General features: G+C 40.2%; 2 protein-coding genes across 2 annotated transcripts in view; one reads left to right on the plus strand and one right to left on the minus strand.

The window, feature by feature from the left end:
- LOC131842284 (multidrug resistance protein homolog 49-like) overlaps positions 1 to 12081 on the plus strand; it is a 46939-nt gene extending 34858 nt beyond the window's left edge. The window contains exons 10-27 of the mRNA XM_059190820.1: positions 176 to 318; positions 804 to 953; positions 1335 to 1393; positions 1503 to 1637; positions 3562 to 3719; positions 4086 to 4174; positions 4761 to 4931; positions 5397 to 5579; positions 5957 to 6047; positions 6718 to 6830; positions 7520 to 7649; positions 8237 to 8450; positions 8643 to 8805; positions 9214 to 9408; positions 9546 to 9755; positions 10058 to 10204; positions 10672 to 10780; positions 10981 to 12081. Of these exons, the coding sequence (XP_059046803.1) occupies positions 176 to 318; positions 804 to 953; positions 1335 to 1393; positions 1503 to 1637; positions 3562 to 3719; positions 4086 to 4174; positions 4761 to 4931; positions 5397 to 5579; positions 5957 to 6047; positions 6718 to 6830; positions 7520 to 7649; positions 8237 to 8450; positions 8643 to 8805; positions 9214 to 9408; positions 9546 to 9755; positions 10058 to 10204; positions 10672 to 10780; positions 10981 to 11081 (2561 nt within the window). The 3' untranslated portion in view covers positions 11082 to 12081. The remainder of the gene's footprint in view (positions 1 to 175; positions 319 to 803; positions 954 to 1334; positions 1394 to 1502; positions 1638 to 3561; positions 3720 to 4085; positions 4175 to 4760; positions 4932 to 5396; positions 5580 to 5956; positions 6048 to 6717; positions 6831 to 7519; positions 7650 to 8236; positions 8451 to 8642; positions 8806 to 9213; positions 9409 to 9545; positions 9756 to 10057; positions 10205 to 10671; positions 10781 to 10980) is intronic.
- A 4409-nt stretch (positions 12082 to 16490) lies between these two features.
- On the minus strand, positions 16491 to 21581 carry LOC131842300 (uncharacterized). Its single transcript, XM_059190839.1, has 8 exons — positions 21504 to 21581; positions 21426 to 21460; positions 20953 to 21011; positions 19925 to 20153; positions 18848 to 18980; positions 18022 to 18256; positions 17125 to 17244; positions 16491 to 16675 (listed from the first exon to the last, which is right to left on the minus strand). Exons 1-8 carry the CDS (start codon positions 21579 to 21581, stop codon positions 16533 to 16535), a joined length of 1032 nt encoding a protein of 343 aa, XP_059046822.1. The 3' UTR covers positions 16491 to 16532.
- Positions 21582 to 21953: the final 372 nt, after the last annotated feature.

Genomic DNA, 21953 nt, shown 5'->3' on the forward strand with positions numbered 1-21953 from the left:
CCATGTATTGGAATGAAGCAAGACTTGTGTGTATATTTAAGTAACGGTTCTTTATCTTTCCTCTCTCTCTCTCTTTCTTCTCTCTCTCTCTTTCCTCTCCCTCTCTCTGCCTATTCCAGAAATAAGATACATGAATGAATTTGTCACTACAATTAATTTTATTGTTCTCGTACAGGAGTGGTGGGTCAGGAGCCGGTGCTGTTCAGCGGTACCATTCGGGACAACATCACCCTGGGATTCGATCATGTGAGCGAGGCAGAGCTGATCGCCGCCACCAAGACTGCGCACGCGCACCAGTTCATCACTAAACTAGCCAACGTATGTACCATCTTAGTTTCATGTAAATTCACCGACGTGACTACTTTTTATCATTTCACTCTATTTTCCATGAGACGAGGACTTGGCGCTTACCATTCCCATGTTGTTCAGACGAATATAATTTTTTTCTTCAATCAAACGGTGCTTATGTGCTTCTTCCTCTAATGTGATCTCGCGACACATTTAAGAGTCTGAAGATATAGAATTGAAAGTTAAAAGTGATTTTTTATGCGTTGGATATCTCAATTAAACTTAAATGGACTTCTAAGTGTAATGAGAAAATTATGTTACAAATGGTTTAAAACTTACAAACTGGTGTAAACCCTGCCGGTCAAATGAAAAGTGGCCGGTATCCGGCGCCGGCCGCGGTCGCCGACACGCAGCACGTCGCCGGGGCGAGAGACTATTCATATGGACCATTTGTAGACAGGCGATGTCAATCAGAGGTAGCTCCATGTAAATGATTGGTATTTCGTGATCCGCAGGGCTACGAGACGGTGCTGGGCGAGCGCGGCGCGCAGCTGTCGGGCGGACAGAAGCAGCGGCTGGCGCTGGCCCGGGCGCTGCTGCGGCGGCCGGCGCTGCTGCTGCTGGACGAGCCCACCTCCGCGCTGGACCCCGCAGCCGAGCGACAGGTCACCACCCCCACACACACCCACACCCACACCCTACCTACCTACCACCCACACAGTCGCACTGGGCGTGGTCTACCATACAACACATAAAATTTGTTTTTTGCATGTGAAAATAATAATAATCTCAGGACAATTCACACAGCGCCATCTAGTCCCAAGTCAAGCAATCTAAAGCTTGTGTTACGGGTACTAGATAACTGATACAAGTACACAGATAATTTTTTTTGTAAATACATACATCATACTCATGAATACAATATGTTTGTGCCGTGCGAGGAATCGACCATCGGACGTAAAGCGGTGTGCTAGACCGCTAGACTACCGAGGTCGTCAAAATTAATGCTATTGAATTGTTGTTCTGACTTACCTGTTCTATTACAGGTGCAGGCAGCGCTGGACGCGGCCAGCAAGGGCAGGACCACACTAGTCGTGTCTCACAGGTAAAACTACAGTGACAGTTATTACTGACAATAATATATGTTACTATGAAATATTTGTGCCATAAAAATGGTAGACAAATGCCAACTACTAAATTAACTGATATGGCAGGCTGTCGACGATCGTGAACGCGTCTCGCATCGTATACTTGGAGCAGGGCGCGGTGCTGGAGCAGGGCTCGCACGCGGAGCTGCTGGCGCAGCGCGGGGCCTACTGGCGGCTCGTGCAGGACGACCTCACCGGCAAGTGAGTACCACCACCTACCACCTGCCACCAACGAACCACACACCGCTCACGTACCTCCGAATGAAAAATTACTAAAATTAATTCACGTATATATTACTATCTACTCGCCCCGGCTTCGCACGGGTGTACATGTATTTTACATGTATACCTTCCTCTTGAATCTCTCTATCTGTTAAAAAAACTGCTTCAAAATCCGTTGTGTAGTTTTAAAGATTTAAGCATACATAGGGACAGACAGCGACAGCGACTTTGTTTTATACTATGTAATGAAGATTTAGAGTGTTTTAGTGAGACAATTTATATACTATATACGACTGCGCCGTACCTGACACTATGTATAACATCGAAGCAAGTAGATTGCAAAGTCTGCGTATAATTTGTTAATAAATAATGTACTAAATATAACTCGCAGCGAAGTAACGCTGCATTTGTATCAGTCTGTTCCTGCGGTAATAGAATGCAGATGGACTGTATGGGACACAGTCACCTAGATACATCAAAATAATAATTGCATTTAATAATGTCTAGTAAGACAAATTCAATATTGTCTACTAGGCACTGCTGTATCTAAACTGTGTCACCCCACCTTACATTTTCCTACTTTTATTTAGTATATAAGATCATTATTTCTATGTACACATTGTCAGTTTATCACACACATCGTCTCGACCAGCAACATCTTATTATTCACCCGCAACAGTGGTGACCCCGACGTGATGACGTGGTCGAGAATACCTGGGAAAACGACGAGATCAAACAAGAAATCTCTGTCTGACGGCATCCTGCGCACCACCAACGATTACACATATATTCGGAAATTCAAGAGGCATAAAAGTCGTTGGCAATACTGCGCAACAAGGATCCTGCCGTGCTACTGACCCCCAGTAAACACAACTGCCTGCTGGATATAATCTCTGGACGAAAAATTGAAACTGGAAAAATAAAGCAAAAATGCTGTCTACAAAAGTACAGCCAACAGTCACCGCCGACGTCATTGCACACCTGTCGTCACTAATTGCGACACTGCGATCTCTATACGCGAAAAGCGCTCGCCACACACAAACAGACGCAGCAACTACCGATCTAGGTCAAATTCGCACCTACGGTCATTGCATTCAGAAAAATGACTATTATTTATATTATATCATCGCAAATATAAAGAAAAGGCATACAACTGTGACATGCCGCGCTCCTATGGACAACCGTCGGAAAACTAGATTCGACGCATAATAAGACGTACCGCTGTGCTGTTCATCCGTATAACCGCCTAGCTATACCCGACTCTATATAATGGACACCGAAAGCAAAAATCTCGATGAATAAAAAAACAAGCACAGACCAAAAAGAGCACTAGCGAAATCAAATTATTCGCCGCAAACAATTAATATGATATGCGAGTTCTTCACAAATATATTTTCTTGGTTATCATATAACGAGCCAAGGGATGAAACCAACGCAAGAAAAATGGCAAGCAATCGACGAGTACCCTAAACCCACGACAGTCGAAGATTTACGTCGTTATTTGGGTATAATGAATTTTTATTGTTACTAAAGTGCATAATATCTTAAATTTTACAGTTAACTTTTATATTTTTTTTTGTGTGTAATATATATATATTTTTTTCTCTCAAGGGGGGAATAATGGGACACAGTTGATACATCAAAATAATAATTGCATTTAATAATATAGACAAATTCAATATTGTCTACTAGGCACTGCTGTATCTAAACTGTGTCACCCCACCTTACATTTTCCTACTTTTATTTAGTATATAAGATCATTATTTCTATGTACACATTGTCAGTTTATCATCATCTGTAATATACATCGTCTCGACCAGCAACATCTTATTATTCACCCGCAACAGACTGCAGCGCTTTACTTTCGAGCAGATTATTATAAAGCATCTGGCCCGTCCCGCAGGAGTATAGCGAACACTCTGAGCAGCGCCACGGAGGAGGCGGAGGGTGCGGAGGGCTCGGAGGGGGCGGAGGAGCGCGAGGGGGAGTGGAGTCCTCTGACGCGCGGGCTGCACGCGCGCCGCACCGGCAGCATCACCAGCAGACACTCCGTGCGCGGAGGTACGCAACGACACCCGCTCCGTCCTCACTCATCATCATCATCATCATCATCATCACCTCACTGCAGTCCACTACTGGACATAGGTCTCTCCTAACGCAACCGAGCAGAATTTCATGTTGTAGTTTTATTTTATTTGTATATAGGTAAAACGTAATAGACTTGGTATATTGAGAAACTATATTCAGAAAGACTATTGACAAGAGAATGAAAGAAATGACTTATCAAACAAGACTGAACTATAAATTTAAATACAAATCAGATACTTTCGATCTGTCGCTTGCAGAGACCAGCGTCTATGGTGGCGGGTTTTCCTGGTACCTCGTAAATCGTATTTCATATAAAAATATTTCATGTTTTTATTACAGAAACGTTTGCGCGGAGCAGCATCCGCCTGGGCGCGGTGTCCGCCGCACACATACAACCGCCGCCCCTGGATCTCACCGAATACGTACAAGTAAATTATTATATGTCTATATTTTACCTTTATAAGGATCACTATCATTATTCTGACTGGCAGTAGCATTTTCTTATCTTAATAATATTATAAATGCGAAATTTTGTGAGTATGGACGTTTGTTATTCTTTCACGCAAAAACTACTGAACGGATTCTGTTGAAACTTCACACTGATATAGTTCATGCTTTAGAATTACACATTAGAATTACACACATATTACAAAAAATAATATACTATTTGTATTTCCTGGAAAAATTAAAAATCCATAGCTCTGACAATATTATCTGATTGCACTAAGAATAAGTGCGTAGCGGTTTCTACGTTGATTATCGCATGCCTCTTACTTGTTATACTGTAATTATTTATATAAAATAAACATCTATTAAAAAGAGCAACACAAGTTTCTTGCTCATTCTTCTCGTGATGAATCTGCGTTCCGAATGAGTGGTAGAATCAAAATATGACTATTCAAAAGTGCTCGTAATGAGTTTATTTGAATAAAGATTATTTCTATTTATATTTCCTAGTTTAATGGCAAATTAATGACTTATACGTCAGTTTGAAACATGCTACGTATGTCACAGGACTCCGACGATACGAAAGAAGAGGAAGAAGAGGCTCCGTCGGCGTCCACGTGGTCGCTGCTGAAGCTGAACGCGTCGGAGTGGCCGCTGCTGGCCGGCGGCGGGCTGGCGTCCCTGCTGGTGGGCGCCACCATGCCCGTATTTGCCTTACTCCTCTCCAGGTTATACGGGGTTAGTGTACTTGTATTTTTTTTTATTATACTATATATGTATATATATATATACTAGCTGACTCCGCAAACGTTGTTTTGCCATATACATTAAAGTCCCTATTAAAAATAAAATAAATTTTCACCCTTCTACCATCAAAGAAGGGTGAAAATTTAGGGTTGTTTCGAAAAAAGACGGCATTAAAAGGTACATAAAAAAATTTATTGCCACTCATTTTTTCGACAATTTTTTTTTATTTTTAATTTTTAAAATAAAAATTATGTCGGAATAATGAACAAACAATAATTTTTGGGTGAGCGACCCTTAACACTTAGGGGTATAAAAATACTTATAAACCTAATCTCAGACCTAATGAATATACATATAAAATTTCATCAAAATCGGTCAAGCTTCGGAGGAATATAAACACGAAACGTGTTGCACGAGGATTTTTATACTAGATTATAATGTCCCGATTGTTGGCAGATGTTCGGCGACTCCGACGGGGAACTGATCCTGCGCCAGTCGCAGCTGTACGCGGGGCTGTTCGTGGTGGTGGCGGCCGTGTGCGGGCTGGTCATGTTCCTGCAGACGTGGCTGTTCAACAGGGCCGGCACCGCGCTCACAGACCGGCTCCGAGTCCTGTCCTTCAAGAACTATCTCTACCAGGTACACACCACACACTGACATATCAGCCAGCTCTCTTTAACTTTCCTCATTAGATTAATATTCTATCCAGTGTTATAGTTTCTGAATTAATAATATATGTATGTTATTGTGAGCCTGTTAACGTAATAAAGTAACCTGCTCTTGTCAGAAATTTAGTCATTTTTCAACAGGGCAGCGAATCGACGCAATGTATTTTCTCGGATCATTAATGTTATGTTAGAGTGATCTTTAATAGAACATTTAATTTAATTGTGTGTCATGTATAACATCGTCATTATTGGAGTGTGTATGGGTTATAAATTAATATGATGTTACTATTGCAGTAGATATACTGTTGCTGTGTAGACTGACACCAGTGTTGTTGGTACTTGCTACAGGAGCAGGGCTGGTTCGACGCGCCGCAGAACTCCGTGGGTGCGCTGTGCGCGCGGCTGGCCACAGACTGCGCAGCCGTGCAGGGCGCTACAGGTACCGCCCACCACCACACCACACCACACCACCACACCATCACACCATCACACCATCACACCAACATACCATCAGACCACCACACCGCCTCTGCCTGCCTCGCGATCCCAAGCCGATCAACCACTCTAGTATAGTACAATGCAAGTAGTCTAACTTTCACTAAATAGACAAAAATATCACAACTCATTTAGTTGTAATATTTTCGTCTATTCAAATAAAGAAATCCTTCCATAGTTTTAGAAGCTACAATGTAGACAGATACACAAGATTCAAACTAATATTTTCCTGTTTCCCTGCATTGCTAACATTCATCATTACTTTTATAAATTCTATTTATTACGCAGAATAAGTATGTTGTGTGAATGATGATATGGTAAGAAAGGGAGTAAATAACGAGATGACTGCGAACAGGGATGAATGGAAGAGAAAAACATATTACGACGACCACGAATAAATGGGATAAGGAAGAAGCAGATGGTGATGATGAACAGTGTCAGATATATATTTTTTATGAGTGTAGACCACTTCATTTCCGACACCCCATGTAGTTATATTACCTTTCTAAAATAATAATGTTCTCTAATTTAATTAAATCTGCCGCCCCTAGGCCGCAGCCTGATGGGACTGATGATGAATAAGTACGGAGTTCACAATAATTACTTATGTACAGGGACCCGGCTGGGCACCGTGCTGCAGGGACTCAGCACCATGCTCATAGGAGTAGCGCTCGCGATGGCCTACTCCTGGAAGATGACCCTCGTCAGTCTGCTCAGTGTGCCCTGCGTAAGTAACGCCTTTATAATATACTAGCTCACCCGCGCAACTTCGTCTGCGTTTCATTTCTCCACCTTTTGCAATATTTTTCATTGCAGCTCCGCTCCTATTGGTCGTAGCGTAATGTTATATAGCTTAAAACCTTCCTCGAGAAATGGACTATCCAACACAAAAAGAAATTTTCAATTCGAACCAGTTCCTGAGATTAGCGCGTTCAAACAAACAAACAAACTCTTCAGCTAAATTGAACCCTTTTCGTACCCATCTGTCCATTTCTGGACAACTGGTAATTTTAAAAGCCCTACAGATATATTCATTATTGTTCACGCTGCAGTAATGTTCATCTATGCATATAAATAAAATTGGAGTGTCTGTTTGTAATATTGAAATAACCGTTTTTTACTACATGCATGTGAATATAAATACATATGTATGTACATACACCAAAATTACATTTTTTTACAATTTTTGTCTGTCTTTGTTCCGGATTATCTCTTAAATGCCTGGACCGATTTTGACAGGACTTTTTTTGGCAGATAGCTGATGTAATAAGGAGTAACTTAGGCTATTCCTTTTTTTTTTCTAATAAAGTTAAATTCCACGCGGTTGAAGTCGCGGGTACAGCCAGTAATATCTATTAACGAAAACAATCGTAGTACGTAGCTACCGAAATGTATTAACAAATGTGTCCACTGCAGGTAATCGGCGCGATATACCTGGAAGGCTATATCACCAAGCGCACCGAGGTGCAGGAGCGGCGCGCGCTAGAGCTCGCCTCCAGGATCGCCACGGAGGCGGTGCTCAACGTGCGCACCGTGCACAGCCTCGGTATGTACACACACACACCATGTTTAATATATATACGTATACCTACAGGTCGAAGCTATATTATTGAACTGTTCATCAAACAAATCTTAATCTTAATAAAACAATTTAATTCAAAAGTGCTTCAATGTATAGAATAAATGATTTTTTATTCTATTTTATTTTTAATTAATTTTGGTTAATGTCTGATTTTATTCATAATAATAATAAAATTGATATTTATTTTATTTATATAATAATAATAAATATCAAATTAGTAACTGATTGTTACTGAAGATAATTTATATAAGCGAGGGGGTAATGTACTATACAATCATGTATGAACGATACATACAACAAAAAAATTACAGTTGCTCCTGTTTATTCATTATTTGCTAGCTAGTCGACCCGACTTCGCACGGATGTACATGTATTATATGTATATTATATTTTATATAGTACCTTTCATTTTTCAAAAGTAACCGCTTCAAAATCCGTTGCGTAGTTTTGAAGATTCAAGCATACATAGGGACAGACAGCGACAGCGACTTTATTTTATACTATGTAATGATATACTTAATCACTTGTAAAGATGTCTGTTCATGTACTAGGCGTGGAGAAGACGATAGTGTCTCGCTACGAGCGCGCGCTGCTGGAGGCGGGTCGGGGCGGGGGCGGGGGCGGGGGCGGGTGCGGGGGGGCGCGGGTGCGGGGCGCGGTGTACGGGCTGTGCCTGTGCGCGCCCACGCTCGGGTACGCAGTCTCGCTCGCGTACGGCGGCGTGCTCATCGCGCGCGAGGGGCTGCGCTTCGAGTACGCCATACTGTGAGTACCCCGCCATCGGATCCCTCTTCCCCACTGAGCACGTGCCCGAGGCCCCGCGATAGACTGGGGCCCTCTAGTCTAGTCACTACTTCATTTTTTCCTTTACACTCATTCTGAGTGTAAAGGCACCTATTCCGGTCGATACCGAGCACTGCTTCAGTGCTATGTTGTATGGTGCTATGTTCGGTCCAGGGTGTCGGAGGCGCTGATCTACGGCGCGTGGATGCTGGCGGAGGCGCTGTCGTTCGCGCCCAACTTCGCGGCGGCGCGGCGCTCCGGCGCCCGCATCCTGGCCGCGCTGCAGCGCCGCCCCCTCGTCTGCGACCAGCCCGCAGCCGCCGACCCAAAGGACTGGGTACGTTCTCACTGCTACACATTCTTTTATAGCATCGGGTGACGACTAATTGTACATTATTATCACAGGAACATTACTAGGAAAACACCAGGTAAGTTGCCGGCTTTTTAACGACGAACGAGCTATTTTCTTGGGGGTTTTAATATCGTATCGATAGTACGCATCCAAAATTTAAACAAAACGGCATTCATCGAATGATGGTATCTTGTATAAGACAAGAAAAACATAGATAACGTACTATCTAAGAAGTTTGCGTCACACAGTCATACAGTTGAAGGAACCTTCCTATAACCATAAATTACAAAGGTCCTAAACCAATTAGCAATGAAAAAAGTTGTCGTGTATTCGTTTCTGGTATTTTTCACTTTTCTACATGCACCCTTAGCAATAATACCTAAACCATTTCAGGTGGCGACCGGTGAACTGAACTTCGAGAACGTGAACTTCCGGTATCCGACCCGGCCCGGGGTGCCCGTGCTGCGCGGATTGAACCTGAAGCTGGAGGCGGGCCGCACCCTCGCACTCGTCGGGGCTAGCGGCTGCGGCAAGTCTACTGTCATGCATCTGCTGCTGAGGAGTTATGACGCGGAGAGCGGTTCCGTGGTAAGTTGTCACTTCGTTCGCACCTACCGCCGACCACCACCACTTCCACTCGTTGCCGACCTCTACATATCCAAGTGCATTTTATCTGTACCTCTAGTGATAATTAAAAGCTCAGTCTATCCCATTCGTGTCTCCAGAAACTGGACGGGCGCGACGTGAAGGAGGATCTGACGCTGAAGTGTCTCCGATCGCAGCTGGGTCTCGTGCAACAAGAGCCGGTGGTGTTCGAGAGGAGCATCAGAGAGAACATCGCGTATGGCGACAACACCCGCGAAGTCACCATAGATGAGATCATAGAAGTCGCGAAACAAGCCAACATCCATAATTTCATCGCCGGACTGCCGATGGTAAGATCTGATTTACTACTGTAGCTACTGCCGATTCACTGCCAATAGACTCTCCACATTCTGCTCAGCGTTAAAGTATACTTTTCTGCGTGGCCATGTGGTGCAAATATACACTAATATTAAAGAGAAACAAATCAAAGGATTGAAATTTGGAAAATATCAAAGAGGAACAATTTGTTTGTTGAATTGAATAAGTTTGGAACCTACTGGACTGATTTGAAAATTATTTTTCCATTATCCCTGACGAACATAAGCGATAGAATATGTTCAAAAACTGACGGGTATATACATTGTGCGCGCAGGGCTACGAGACGGTGCTGGAGGCCGGCGGGGCGGCGCTGTCGGGCGGACAGAAGCAGCGCGTGGCCATCGCGCGAGCCCTGCTGCGGAGGCCGCGCGTGCTGCTGCTGGACGAGGCCACCTCCGCACTCGACGCCGCCAGCGAGAAGGTACACACCACACACCACCGTGGATATGCTTTCCATGAGTTACAAGTATCGTATAGAAAAAGTCAATACGTCAAAGGATATATTGGAATTACCCTTAAATAAATTCAAAACATCTATTACTTCATATTCACTGAGCAAAGCCTATTACCCACTAAACGATTAGCGATAGTTGTTCATGCACGGGATTTTCATTTAATGTTAGACATAGACACCTATATAAATATACATTGTAAATAAACTGGCTTTTAAAAAATATATATTCAATTGACTTTCTTGCCAGTTCTACTCAATTGAACCTATATACTGAAGTGAACGGTAGGGAAAAAATTAAATATAAAAAATTTTACATTCATAAGCGGCTAAAATGTCCTACATGAATAAATGATTTTTGAATTACATACACCAATTGTAATGTCACCTAGTCTCTAGAGTGAAGTTCTCTTATAAAAGTGTTCCCGTACGTGCAGGTGGTGCAGGCGGCCCTGGAGGCGGCGTCTCGCGGCCGCAGCACGGTGGTGATCGCTCACCGCCTCGCCACCGTCCGCCACGCCCACACCATCGCCGTCGTCGACAGAGGTAACCCTCACTGCTACTCGTCACTCCTTGCACACATCGATACGTTCAGAAATCTTTTTAAATCATTCATTATAAAGGATCGTTTAATACCTAAATAATAGACCGTGACATATATAGCAGAACGCTTAATTGGGAAATTCTGTCATACCAATAATTGTGCTTCTATTAAAAATACTAATTATTCACAAATTTGTTTCCAGGTGTCGTAGCAGAAAGCGGTACACATGACGAACTAGTCCGTAAACGGGGATTATATTGGGAATTATTACAACAGCAGGGTCCCAGCGAAGCGATAGCGTGAACCGGCAATTAGCTGTAGACGCCATTTTATATTCGCGTTGATCCGCCATATTGATTTCCGGCCATCTCGTGTCAGCAGGGAATCATCCAAATCTTGATAAATCAATTGGAGAATTACGAACCAGTATTGTCTTTATAATTCTGCGTCATTGCCGCGCGCCATTTATTCTTATATCACTTTAATGTAGCGATATAGCAAAAAATAATAGTAAGTTGTTAATTTATAGAGATTAAAAATTACTCAAACTAGAGAGAGCTAGGTTATGTGTTCATTAGCTCATTTATAAATATTAATTGTAGTTAAAATCATTACATGTCTCATGTAGAATTATTGCAAGTACTGCAGTAATAACGTATTAAATTCCAGGAAGCTGTAGGTTACCCTGTGTATAGCACAGTGTACCTGTACCAGGCACAGATTTAAGAAATATAAATATCAAACTTGCAATGTAAATAATAACTTCTGTCAATTACAGACACGAGTGCCTTTAGATATTTAGACCTAAGTATTTGTAATGTGAAAGATTTATATTTAAGGTAGTTTCATGCTGAGTAATAGTGTTAGTAGGTATATTTTTGATACATTTTTATAGCAACATTTCAATTTAAAAAATAAAACTAAAGAGTGACATACATGGCATCTTCTTTCCATAGACGAGGTCAGACTGGCCATAGACAGCGCCAGACTTGTGATATTTATATGTAGCACCTCTATGATGCTCATACAATGCACGATTGCAAATATTTTAAAAAATAAATAGCTAACCAGTGCGACTTCAACTGCATCACACTTGTCACACACACATTTATAATTATGTTTAGCAATTTATATAAATTTTTTTTAAATTATAACCTATGTGTTATTCTGATGTATAAACTATATTACTGTAAAGTTTTATCAACATCAGTTGAGTAGTTTTTACGTGAAAGAGTAACAAACATCCATCCATACTCACACAATTTCGTGTTCATAATATTAGTAAAGTAGAAATAGCCAATGTGAAAAATAGTGAACTTATAAAATCCAGTAATTTTGTAACAGTTTCAGTGTACCTACCAGATACTTATATAATAGCAAATATTTGAATCGAATTATGTTATTTAGCAATTAAGTAGCTGTGTAGTGATAGTATTTGTAATTTTTTGTACCTATTATTATATAAGTCGTTAACTTTGACTGTGATTATGTTTAATAAGTTATTATACTTGGATGATACACATACTTTTGAAGTTTTGTGTCCATTTACTGTACAAATAGTTGTAATTATTTACTTGCCTATTTTATTTATTGTATAATAATTATCAATTGATATTTTAATACTTAAGTAACTTTAGAATTGCATCTTCAAAGTTCCTACACATTGCACCAACTTATTGTACACTTTGTAGTAAGTTATATGACAACTCAATTAGACACGCTTCTTTAGATACCTACTCATATGAATCAAGAAAAACTGATATTATTGTGTAATGGTGTTATAGTTTCACTAGCTGTACCTGCGATTTCGTTCGCGTGGAATTAAATTTTATTTTTCTAAAATAAAAGTATCCTAAGTTACTCCTTATTACATCAGCCACGTGCCAATAAAAGTCCCGTCAAAATCGGTCCAGCCATTTCAGAGATTAGCCGGAACAATCAGACAGACAATTGTAAAAAATGTTATTTTGGTGTACTATGTACCGTATTTACATATGCATGTAGTAAAAAACGTTTTTTTTTAATATTACAAACAGACACTCCAATTTTATTTATATGTATAGATGTATAGATTACAAAGCTGATTATTATGAAATTTGTGTAAAAATCACTGAGAACGTAGATATGTAATTCGTTTTGACGTAGCAACAATTATACTCGAATGAAGTGGCGGTGACATGTTAAGGAAGAAATCTCATTTTGTATAATTATGTACAATTAATAAGATACATTTAGATGTAATAGACACAATACCAATTATGTTGGTTCACTGCGTAGTATGTCAGGACGACTCCTGTAGCCGTCGCGGCGGCCGCTGTCCGACCAACTATACCCCGTTTTTTAATCCCGGAGACTAAATTGACAGGTGTAAATGTCAAATTGTCAAATAATGTTACCACCTACAGCGCGGTAGTGGTGTACCTGCGATACCGATTTTTTTAATCGGAAACTTTTATTTTAACATTAGTTTTAAAGCTTTAAATGACGTTTCCACAACAAAATTTTAAAATTTACGTACCTACATATACTAGTGTTTCCATTACTGTTTTCGTATTATACAGCATAAAAATGTATTTTTGTTGTTTCCGTACAAATAGTAATTTTGACAGTATTAGGCTACAAACCAACATTTTTTTCTTTCCAACGGCTAAATATTTTAAATACGTATATTTTTTATGATATATGACACTATAAAAAAGTAATTTGTTTTAAAAAGACTTTATTTTAATAAAAAAAAAATATTTTCATACAACTCTGTACATATTAATTTTACGTTACTGCGTTTTATTTAAGCACCCCACATTATTTCTGAATCACCTATAAAAATGGGTAATTAATATTAATTTCCGATAGTGCCACAACCGTATTTAAAAAATGTAAAAACCTTAGAAACGTCAAATTTGTCTCCAGGATTAAAAAACAGCCATACCACCGCTCGCACTCTATGAACAACTTGACGTGTGTCACAGGAGCTGCATGTACAGTACACCAATGTACGAAGATGATGTTAATAAAACGAAACGTTTATAATTTAAAGTATTTTATTTTATTGTTCACATAACATTATTTGTTACATTACATTATCACTAACGTGACCATTTATTCTTGGACTCAAAACCGGTCTTTGTTTTATTTATGTCAATTAAAATACAGGCAATAAAAAAACAAATTCTTAAAGCTATTTATTCAGAAAAAGTTAGATTAAAAGTTAAATATTATTGGATAAATAAATTTGTTTTAATATAGTTAGTGAAGCTTTTAAGTAAGTCTGAAACTCTTGGCACGTTTCTATATTGAATTTGTGTTTCTGGCCAGTTGTTCTCAATTGGATCTGTATACTGAACTGGACAGTAGGGAAAAAAAATTATAATGTAAAAAATTGACGTACGCGGCTAAAATGTCCTACATGAATAAATGAATTTTTAATATATTCACTTTAATTATCAACAATAATCGACATCACAAATTTTCGCGGAGTTTCCGAAAACGGGACAATTTTGCGACCCAGAGTTCATTTTGGGGACACCGTCCCGTTTAAAATGGGACGTCTGATCACGGTAGTTATCACCATCATGTACCTACTATATATATACTCGTTGTCTGTTCGTCCGCTACAAATATTAGAGTTTGAACTATATCACAATACCTCCCACTCTGTATGCAGTATCATGTATGCAGAACGTCTACTTTCATATGAATAGTCACAATTATTTAAAAAAAAAACACGTAAATAGAATAAAAGTTTCTTATATCCCAGCGTTAAGAATAGATCGTAACAAAGCATATTTGAATAAAACAATTACATGCTTTCTTTGAAATGATTACTCATAATAAACATATAAGATATTTTACTATGTGATTAGTTGGAAAAAAAAATTAAAATAAAACGCCTACAATTACTGCAAGGCGCGCCGGGACAGCGTATATAGTTTTGTACTTTATTCATTCATACATTCGTAAAACTAGTCCGATCTATATCTTTCTCTAAACAAAGTTAATAGAACCTATTTGTAATTGTCTAGCCAGCTAAATCTACAAAGACATAAGGCCCCGAAATACTCTCACTCTGTTTGTTTGGTCAAATATTTACATAGAGATTCTCTACATGCTATATGGGGATTGAAGATCTTAAATATAGATTATATACAGTGAAATATTTACCACCTATAGTTAAATTATCTGTCTTTTTTCTAAAAAGGACAGATATTCAATCGTATTGAAAATAGACGCGAAAAATTTTTGGGACACTTGATACGGCACTATTAATTCATGAAAAGTATTATTGAGGGAAATATAGAAGGAAAGAGAAAGTGGAAGACCAAGGCACAGTTACATCAAATTATTCGTGTCGTATTAGCATTGAAAAGAATAATGGAAGATCGTGGGAGCGTGGCTCTTAAATCATGAACCAATGAATGAGTTGTTAAAATATAAAATGTGTTTCAACCTATTTCAGTTATGATCTCATATACTTTTAAAATTTTTAAAAGGGACAAAATTTTAAAATGACTATTTTAAATTTGAGCAAAAGACAAAACACTCGTGTCGATTTTTATTGCTCATTCTTCTTGTGATGAGTCAGCATTCCGAGAGAGCGGTAGAATAAAAAAACTTGACTATTCAAAAATGCTTATATTAAGTTTATTTGAATAAAGATTATTTCTATTTCTAGTTCTAAAATTTGATAAATGTTATAAAACACTATAACACTTTGCCATTACGTGTTATAGTGTTTTATATGAAGAATTTTGACGTTTATACGAAGTAGGAGACGAATATCAAATAAAAAACTGATGTTTTCATATCAGGCACCTGACTGTATCTATCTCTCACGCAGATATACAGTACATAATACCATCTCCTGGGGAAAGGGTATTGTTAGTAATGTGAACTAATAACCCCATTACTAGCAGTAGACATACACAAAAACAAGGAAAATATAAATCAAACCGAGATATACATAAATATAACACACGAAATAAAGACAAACTTGTAATTCCAAAAAAGACTAGCAAAATCTATAAAGAAGGGACAGCCTTTGAAGATAAAAATGTACAATAAATTGCCAAAAGAAGTAAATCGGCTGATTTACCAATTTAAAAATTTAGAAGAACTATGAAGTCAATTTTTGAAAATAATCCATGTTATCACATAAATGATTTTATGTCGAAATCAAATTTAAATTTATGTTAATGTGAATATTTACTATTGAATTATAATTCTGTAACTGACGAGCTAAATAACTGTTTTGACATGGCAAATAAAAAAATCTGAACACTCTGACCTCCACGCATTTCTTCCCTGAAACCATAGTGGTAAATGGCCAAAGGTCACTTGCTAAGATGGACTAACTGACCTGACTACATGCTCATTTTAGCCTACACTGGTGTCCTACCAAACTGTTAACGTAGGTGCCAGTGCTGGATTTACATTTGTTATGAGTGTAGGCCACTTTATTTCCGCCGCCCCATATACCTATCTAAAATAATTATTTTCTCTAATTTAACTGTTTGACTTTTACCCTCTGAAATCGACCGTCCTCCCTCTGAAATCTGCCGCCCCTACGCCGCGGCCTATATAGCCTATTTATAAATCCAGGACTGGTGGGGGACATTCCATTATCATCCATAAAAAAATCATCTCCTTTTCACACAGTCTGTGCAAAGGGATCAACAATTTGGTCCGTATGTCATCAGAAGGCACCGCCACCCACATTACAATCATTAGCGGGAGTCTCGTTGTGTGTTTACCGCCCTAATGTTCGCCGTCGAGAGATTCGTCGTCGCTACTGTCGTGGTCGTCGTCTGTGAAGGCTGCGAGCACGAGCGCCTGCGCGGGAGCCAGGAACACGGCCGGCAGCGGGGACACGCCCCCACACGCGCCCCACCACTCCCACCCTACACAGATTATAGAAATTTAATATAATTACTTTTGAATAGTCAAAACATTTTTTTCTACCGTTCATTTCGTTAGTCAGAAATTTGCGTATTGATCTTTTAGATAAATGTTGTTCAGCATTATATATTTAAAATTTTATGTGAATAAAAGCTACCAAGCAGCAATATTGACACAAGTAAATAAATATTGTATAATAGCTACTTGCTTAACAAAATTAGAAAGTTAATAAAAAGGGACCAAGATCTGGTCCTTGTGGCACACCCAGTCCAACAAAGTTTTCAATGATTTCTACGACTCATATTCTTCTGTTGGGTTGGTTTGAAGGACAATGACAGTATCTACTGCGTATCAAACTCCGTTCCGTTCTTTAAAAACTTATATAGAGTTATAAAATTGTTCGAAATAAATATGATGGAACAGACCTATGTGGTATCACTAAAGTACTGACCGTGCGCGAGAGCCTTGGGCACGGCGCAGGCTGCCAGCGGGGCGACCTCGTGCGCCGCCAGGACGCCCCCCCGCGCGTACAGCGAGCACCACGCCGCGCTCGCGCCCACGTAGCTCACCTCTACACACACGCACCACGCCGCATCACTACCGAACTCTAACTCAAACCTATCAATTAATTAATAATTACGAAGACCCGAGCCGTAGTCCGAGCACCCAGCGGTGCAGTCAAACTAAACTCGTATCCGTCAGGCAGGAGTTAGCCTTCAGCCGCTCCACATAAGTCATTCCACGAAGAGTGCCGTCTGCACTTGCCCCATATCGTTCAGTGACACTGTAAACGCCAGCTGTGGCCAGCAGCATTAAAAATTTGAAATGAAATAAAATGATATTTATTCAGTAAATGTTAAAAAAAAACATACATTAAACAAACAAAAAAAAACTCAAACATTACAACAATTACAAAAAAAAAGTACATTTTCCATTTATTGTTATAAAATTACAAATTATGTATGTGCGCGTGTGCGTGCATGCGTATGTTTGTTTGTCGAAGCATCTACAGAATATGTCCGTGCTATTATTTTGGAAAAAAGTTCCTTAAAAAATGAGCAGCCTTTGAAAACGTTGCACTTTACATATACATATGTAGATAATCTATTATGATCCCTTACTCTTACTACGTTAAACATTTTACCTGCCGAAGTTTTCTCGCGGCACTACAGCATGGGGTTTTTGAAGGGTTAAGGTCTCTTAAACGGTTCGGCAACGCGCACGTGACACTATTGGTGTCTCAAGCGCTATAGGCTACGGTAACCGTTTACCATCAAACGGTCGAATGCTCGTTTGCCACCATCGTAGTAAAAACAAAATATTTACTTTTCTTACTATAACTACTCACCCAGCATGAGCGTGGCGAGTACGTGTGTTAGGTGCAGCCCCCCCTCCGCGTGGTGCAGCCGGCGGCAGCAGTCCACGTAGAGCAGCCCCAGCGCGGCCAGCTCGGGGCGCGCGCGGCCCGGCCGGGGGCGGGGGCGGAGCGCCCGGGGGCGGAGCGCCCCCACCACGAACGGCGCCGCGGACGTCGCCAGCGACCGCACCAGCGCCCCCACGGGGGGCACGCTCGCCCGCCCGCACTGCGCACACGTGTACACCCTCACCAGGGGAGCGCCGGAGGCACTTTCGACCATATTTTTATTTTATTGAGGAGTTTCGGTTATTGTCATGTGCTTTATTGGGATCTCTAAAACATGGTCGAGCGCAGTGATGCCTGGCGTCATACTCGTGAACGAGTGCTGCTTGTAGGGACTGGTCTGCTCTTAATCACTACGACTGTTTTAATCCTACTGTGTACTTAATATCTGACCCTAATAAATTAGTTAGTAATGCTAGTAGGTAGTTTCGAATTGGAAATGTAAAGTCACAATGATCATTTAAAAGAGCAACACGCAAGTTTCTTGCTCGTTCTTCTTGTGATGAGACAGCTTTCCGAAGGAGCGGTAGATTAAAAGAATCATAACTTAATTTAAACACTTTTGAATAGTCATACTGCAGATAAAATAATAATTCAAAAGTGCTTAAATTAAGTTTGAATAAATGATTTTCTATTCTATTCTATTCTTTAGACCTGTATGGCCGGCGACCATTGAAAAGTAAAACGGTGTGCCAAACAGCTACCAAATAAAGACCACCTAGGTCAAATGTACGTCCCGTAGGGGGTGTCTTACAATGAAGAACATGGCGAGTGGCTCCGCTAGCAGCGAAGCGGCGTAGTTGGCGGCGGTAAGAGCGGCCGCGTGCTGCCGCGACAGCGACAACGACAGCCACGCGCACGGACCCCCCACGGACGACACCAGCGCGCTGGAACAACACCCCACACTTCTAATTGATGATACTGCTATGGTGCACCAGTCTACGATGACTGGTATGTTGTAACGCTGGCGGGGAACCAGTGGAAGACGATAAGATGAATATGAGATCAGGTCAGTTAGCCCATCATGACAAATTTACCAGGAATTTGTTATGGTTTCCGGGAGGAACCGCGTGGAGGGCAATCTGACATGGTACATTGCTAGCAAAGGGTTCATCAGTCTACATTACTAATTATGAACTGGTAAGAAAAGGGCCTCCAGTACACATCTACTAATTTGTAGGGTTTAAGGGAAGTGCTTTTGAGCGCGCATTTCCCCGCAGATGCGGCCAGTATATCGGCGAGGTAGGCATGGCCATGGGTTGATAACCGTTGTTGGTCGGTAATCATCTGAACATCAGCACTTGCAGCTCACAAATAAGTATATTGGCCGCGTTTTAAAAATTGGCAAGTGTTTTTAGAGAGTACCTAGTATAATGTTTTTTTCGGACTACTCTAATGATATTGGCCGCAGATGACCTTTACAGCTACACCAGACGATAGAGGGTGAGTGCAGATGGCACTCCAAACCCGCGGAAGTACTTTAGTCTGAGGGCACCGCTAGGGGTTCGAACCTCGGCTAAGGCCGCCGTAATTTTGATTCCCGTCTGAAGTGGCGAGGCGACCGAGGGCACCAGTCGCCCGGTTGATTGCGCGGTATGGTGTTGTTGAGAATATCTTCGGCGTCATGTTTGTGTGATACCGTGGTCGGGACGGAACTATATAGTGGGAAGTTAAAAGTCATAGAAAGGTAACGTTTGAAATACTATTGTAATGTTCACTTTTCACGCCCCAAAGAGTGCCAATGAAATCTAGTCCTTCTGTTTTCAGTCATAAGCTTTGTTCGGCTCGGGACTGGATGGTGCTGTTGAATTGTCCTGAGCTATATACTTACCCTTTGACCATCCTATGGTCCACTCCGTCTCTGAAGGCGGCGACTGCGGCCACACAGAGCGCGGGCGCCACCACGTGCGCGTGCGCAGCGCACGCCACCAGCAACCGCGGCCGGGGGCCCCGCGCCCCCCGCTCCCCCCGCGCCGCCCACTCGCCCCGCGCCAGGCCCCCCGCCACGTAGTACACGTACCACAGCAGGACGTACCACACGTACTCCGTGCGCAGAGGGCCTGTACATTAACAACGTTTATTATATTCGAGCAATGAGAATTTTTTTATGTTAACTATTTGTATGTTCAGGTCACCGTATAGTAAGTTGGGACAGCCGACTGTACTGAGCAAAACAAATATATTTTAATTTGGACACCTATAATTTAATAGATTTCTGGTGAATTTTCTTAAATTATTTTAACTAATGCTACTCTCATTAAATTGTTGATTATCAAAAGATATTAATAATATCTTTTCATTTCTTTTATAGTTAATCAAGTTCTAAGTGATCTATTATTGATCTAGCGTAACAGTTCTTCAGAATTAAATGACAATCCATTAACTTTAATATTCTAGTCAGTTATTTCTAATAGAAACTGTATATTTATAGCAAGCCTACAGCGATCACTACTCAAAATCAATTAATAAAATAATAATATTTAATTTAATTCAATAATTGTAATACATATTTATGTATGTTTCAAAGTATTCAATTGATACTGGTGTAGATTTCATATGTTCAACTGGGCAGACCCTGCTAATATAGGTTGGACTCCATTAACATTGTAGATATTTTTTATATTCTAAATATTGTTTCAGTGGGGCAGTCCCCACTGAAAGGGGCCCTTTGTATCCGGGGCCCTGGGCTGCAGTCCAAAAAGGCCTTAGGTAGATCCGCCCCTGAGTGCTACCTGCGTTTTGACTCAATATCATAAACCCTCCAGAAAATTCAAACAATTAAATTCTGCAGACAATTCAACAAGAAACTGAACTAAATTATAGAATAAGAATTGAATGTAAATGAATATAATATCTTACCACTCTGCTGTGGTGATATATGATTACTTGAAGTGGTGCCAATCGGGGCAAACAGTTTGCTGCAATTTGCGAGAGAAGTCTACTGTTCATTTGTGACGGTGGTGGTCAGTTCAGTGTATAATATATACAATTACTTTTAATAGTATTCCTTCTCTAACAATACAAGTTAACCGTGATTCTGTGTTGTTAACAGGTTCATGATGTAATCTGTGTCTACACAAATGGTTAATTTTAATAAATAAAATAGAAAAACTACTTAATCAGAGAAAAAGATTAAAAATGTAACTAGTGATATCTAAATGCATTTAGGTATATTGTTTATAATTAGTTATGTGTAAATTTCAATTAAAACAAAGCCAGTTGCAAGAAGTTATTGGAAAATGTAATAAACACTAATGCATTTTCATGCCATTCTATCAAAGTAAGTTTCTTGCAACAAGCAATATAAGTTTAAGAATAAAACTTTTCATTACGTGGCCGAATGGGGTGCAATGCGTTCTAGAATGATCTAAGGATGAGCATGCAGAGTAGTTGCCTCCGGGCGCGCCGACACGTGGCGCCAGCACCGCCAACATCATCACCACCAGCACGCCAAACATTAGCCAACGTTTCTTCATCTCTTTCCACATATCTAACTTGTAATCGTTTCTTAATCTGTTAGAACGCTTCCCCCGACTATAAACCACGTTTGCCGCTAAAGAAATAGAGCTCATTGTAAGTAAAAATATATTTTTCACAATATAAACCGTATCTAATTAATTTCGTATGCGAGTGATTCAATTGAGGAGCTTTTTGAGGAATTTTTTGAAATAAAATACAATAAATAAATTTTGCATTTTTAACGCAACCTTGTGACAAAAATCAATCACGTAGCGACGAAATTTTAAAATACGCGCATCTGCAGTGGTTCAGAATGCCGCATATGACGTCATTTGACAGTACACGTTTTATTTCATCAACATTGCATTTGTCAGTGGTTTCCACTCAGATAATTTAAAATT

This window comes from Achroia grisella, unplaced genomic scaffold, assembly GCF_030625045.1.
Source record: "Achroia grisella isolate CSIRO2021 unplaced genomic scaffold, CSIRO_AGI_Agris_v1 utg2156, whole genome shotgun sequence".
In the NCBI taxonomy this organism is placed as follows: Eukaryota; Metazoa; Arthropoda; class Insecta; order Lepidoptera; family Pyralidae; genus Achroia; species Achroia grisella.

Bases quoted from the DNA above. Each gene is read 5' to 3' on its own strand.
- LOC131842300 (XM_059190839.1), bottom strand. From the start codon at position 21,581: ATGTGGAAAGAGATGAAGAAACGTTGGCTAATGTTTGGCGTGCTGGTG. The intron at 18,981-19,924 runs GTAAGTATATAG...GTGTTGTTCCAG, and splicing joins GACCATAGGATGGTCAAAGG to CGCGCTGGTGTCGTCCGTGG. The intron at 18,257-18,847 runs GTAAGACACCCC...ACGTGTGCGCAG, and splicing joins CACTCGCCATGTTCTTCATT to TGCGGGCGGGCGAGCGTGCC.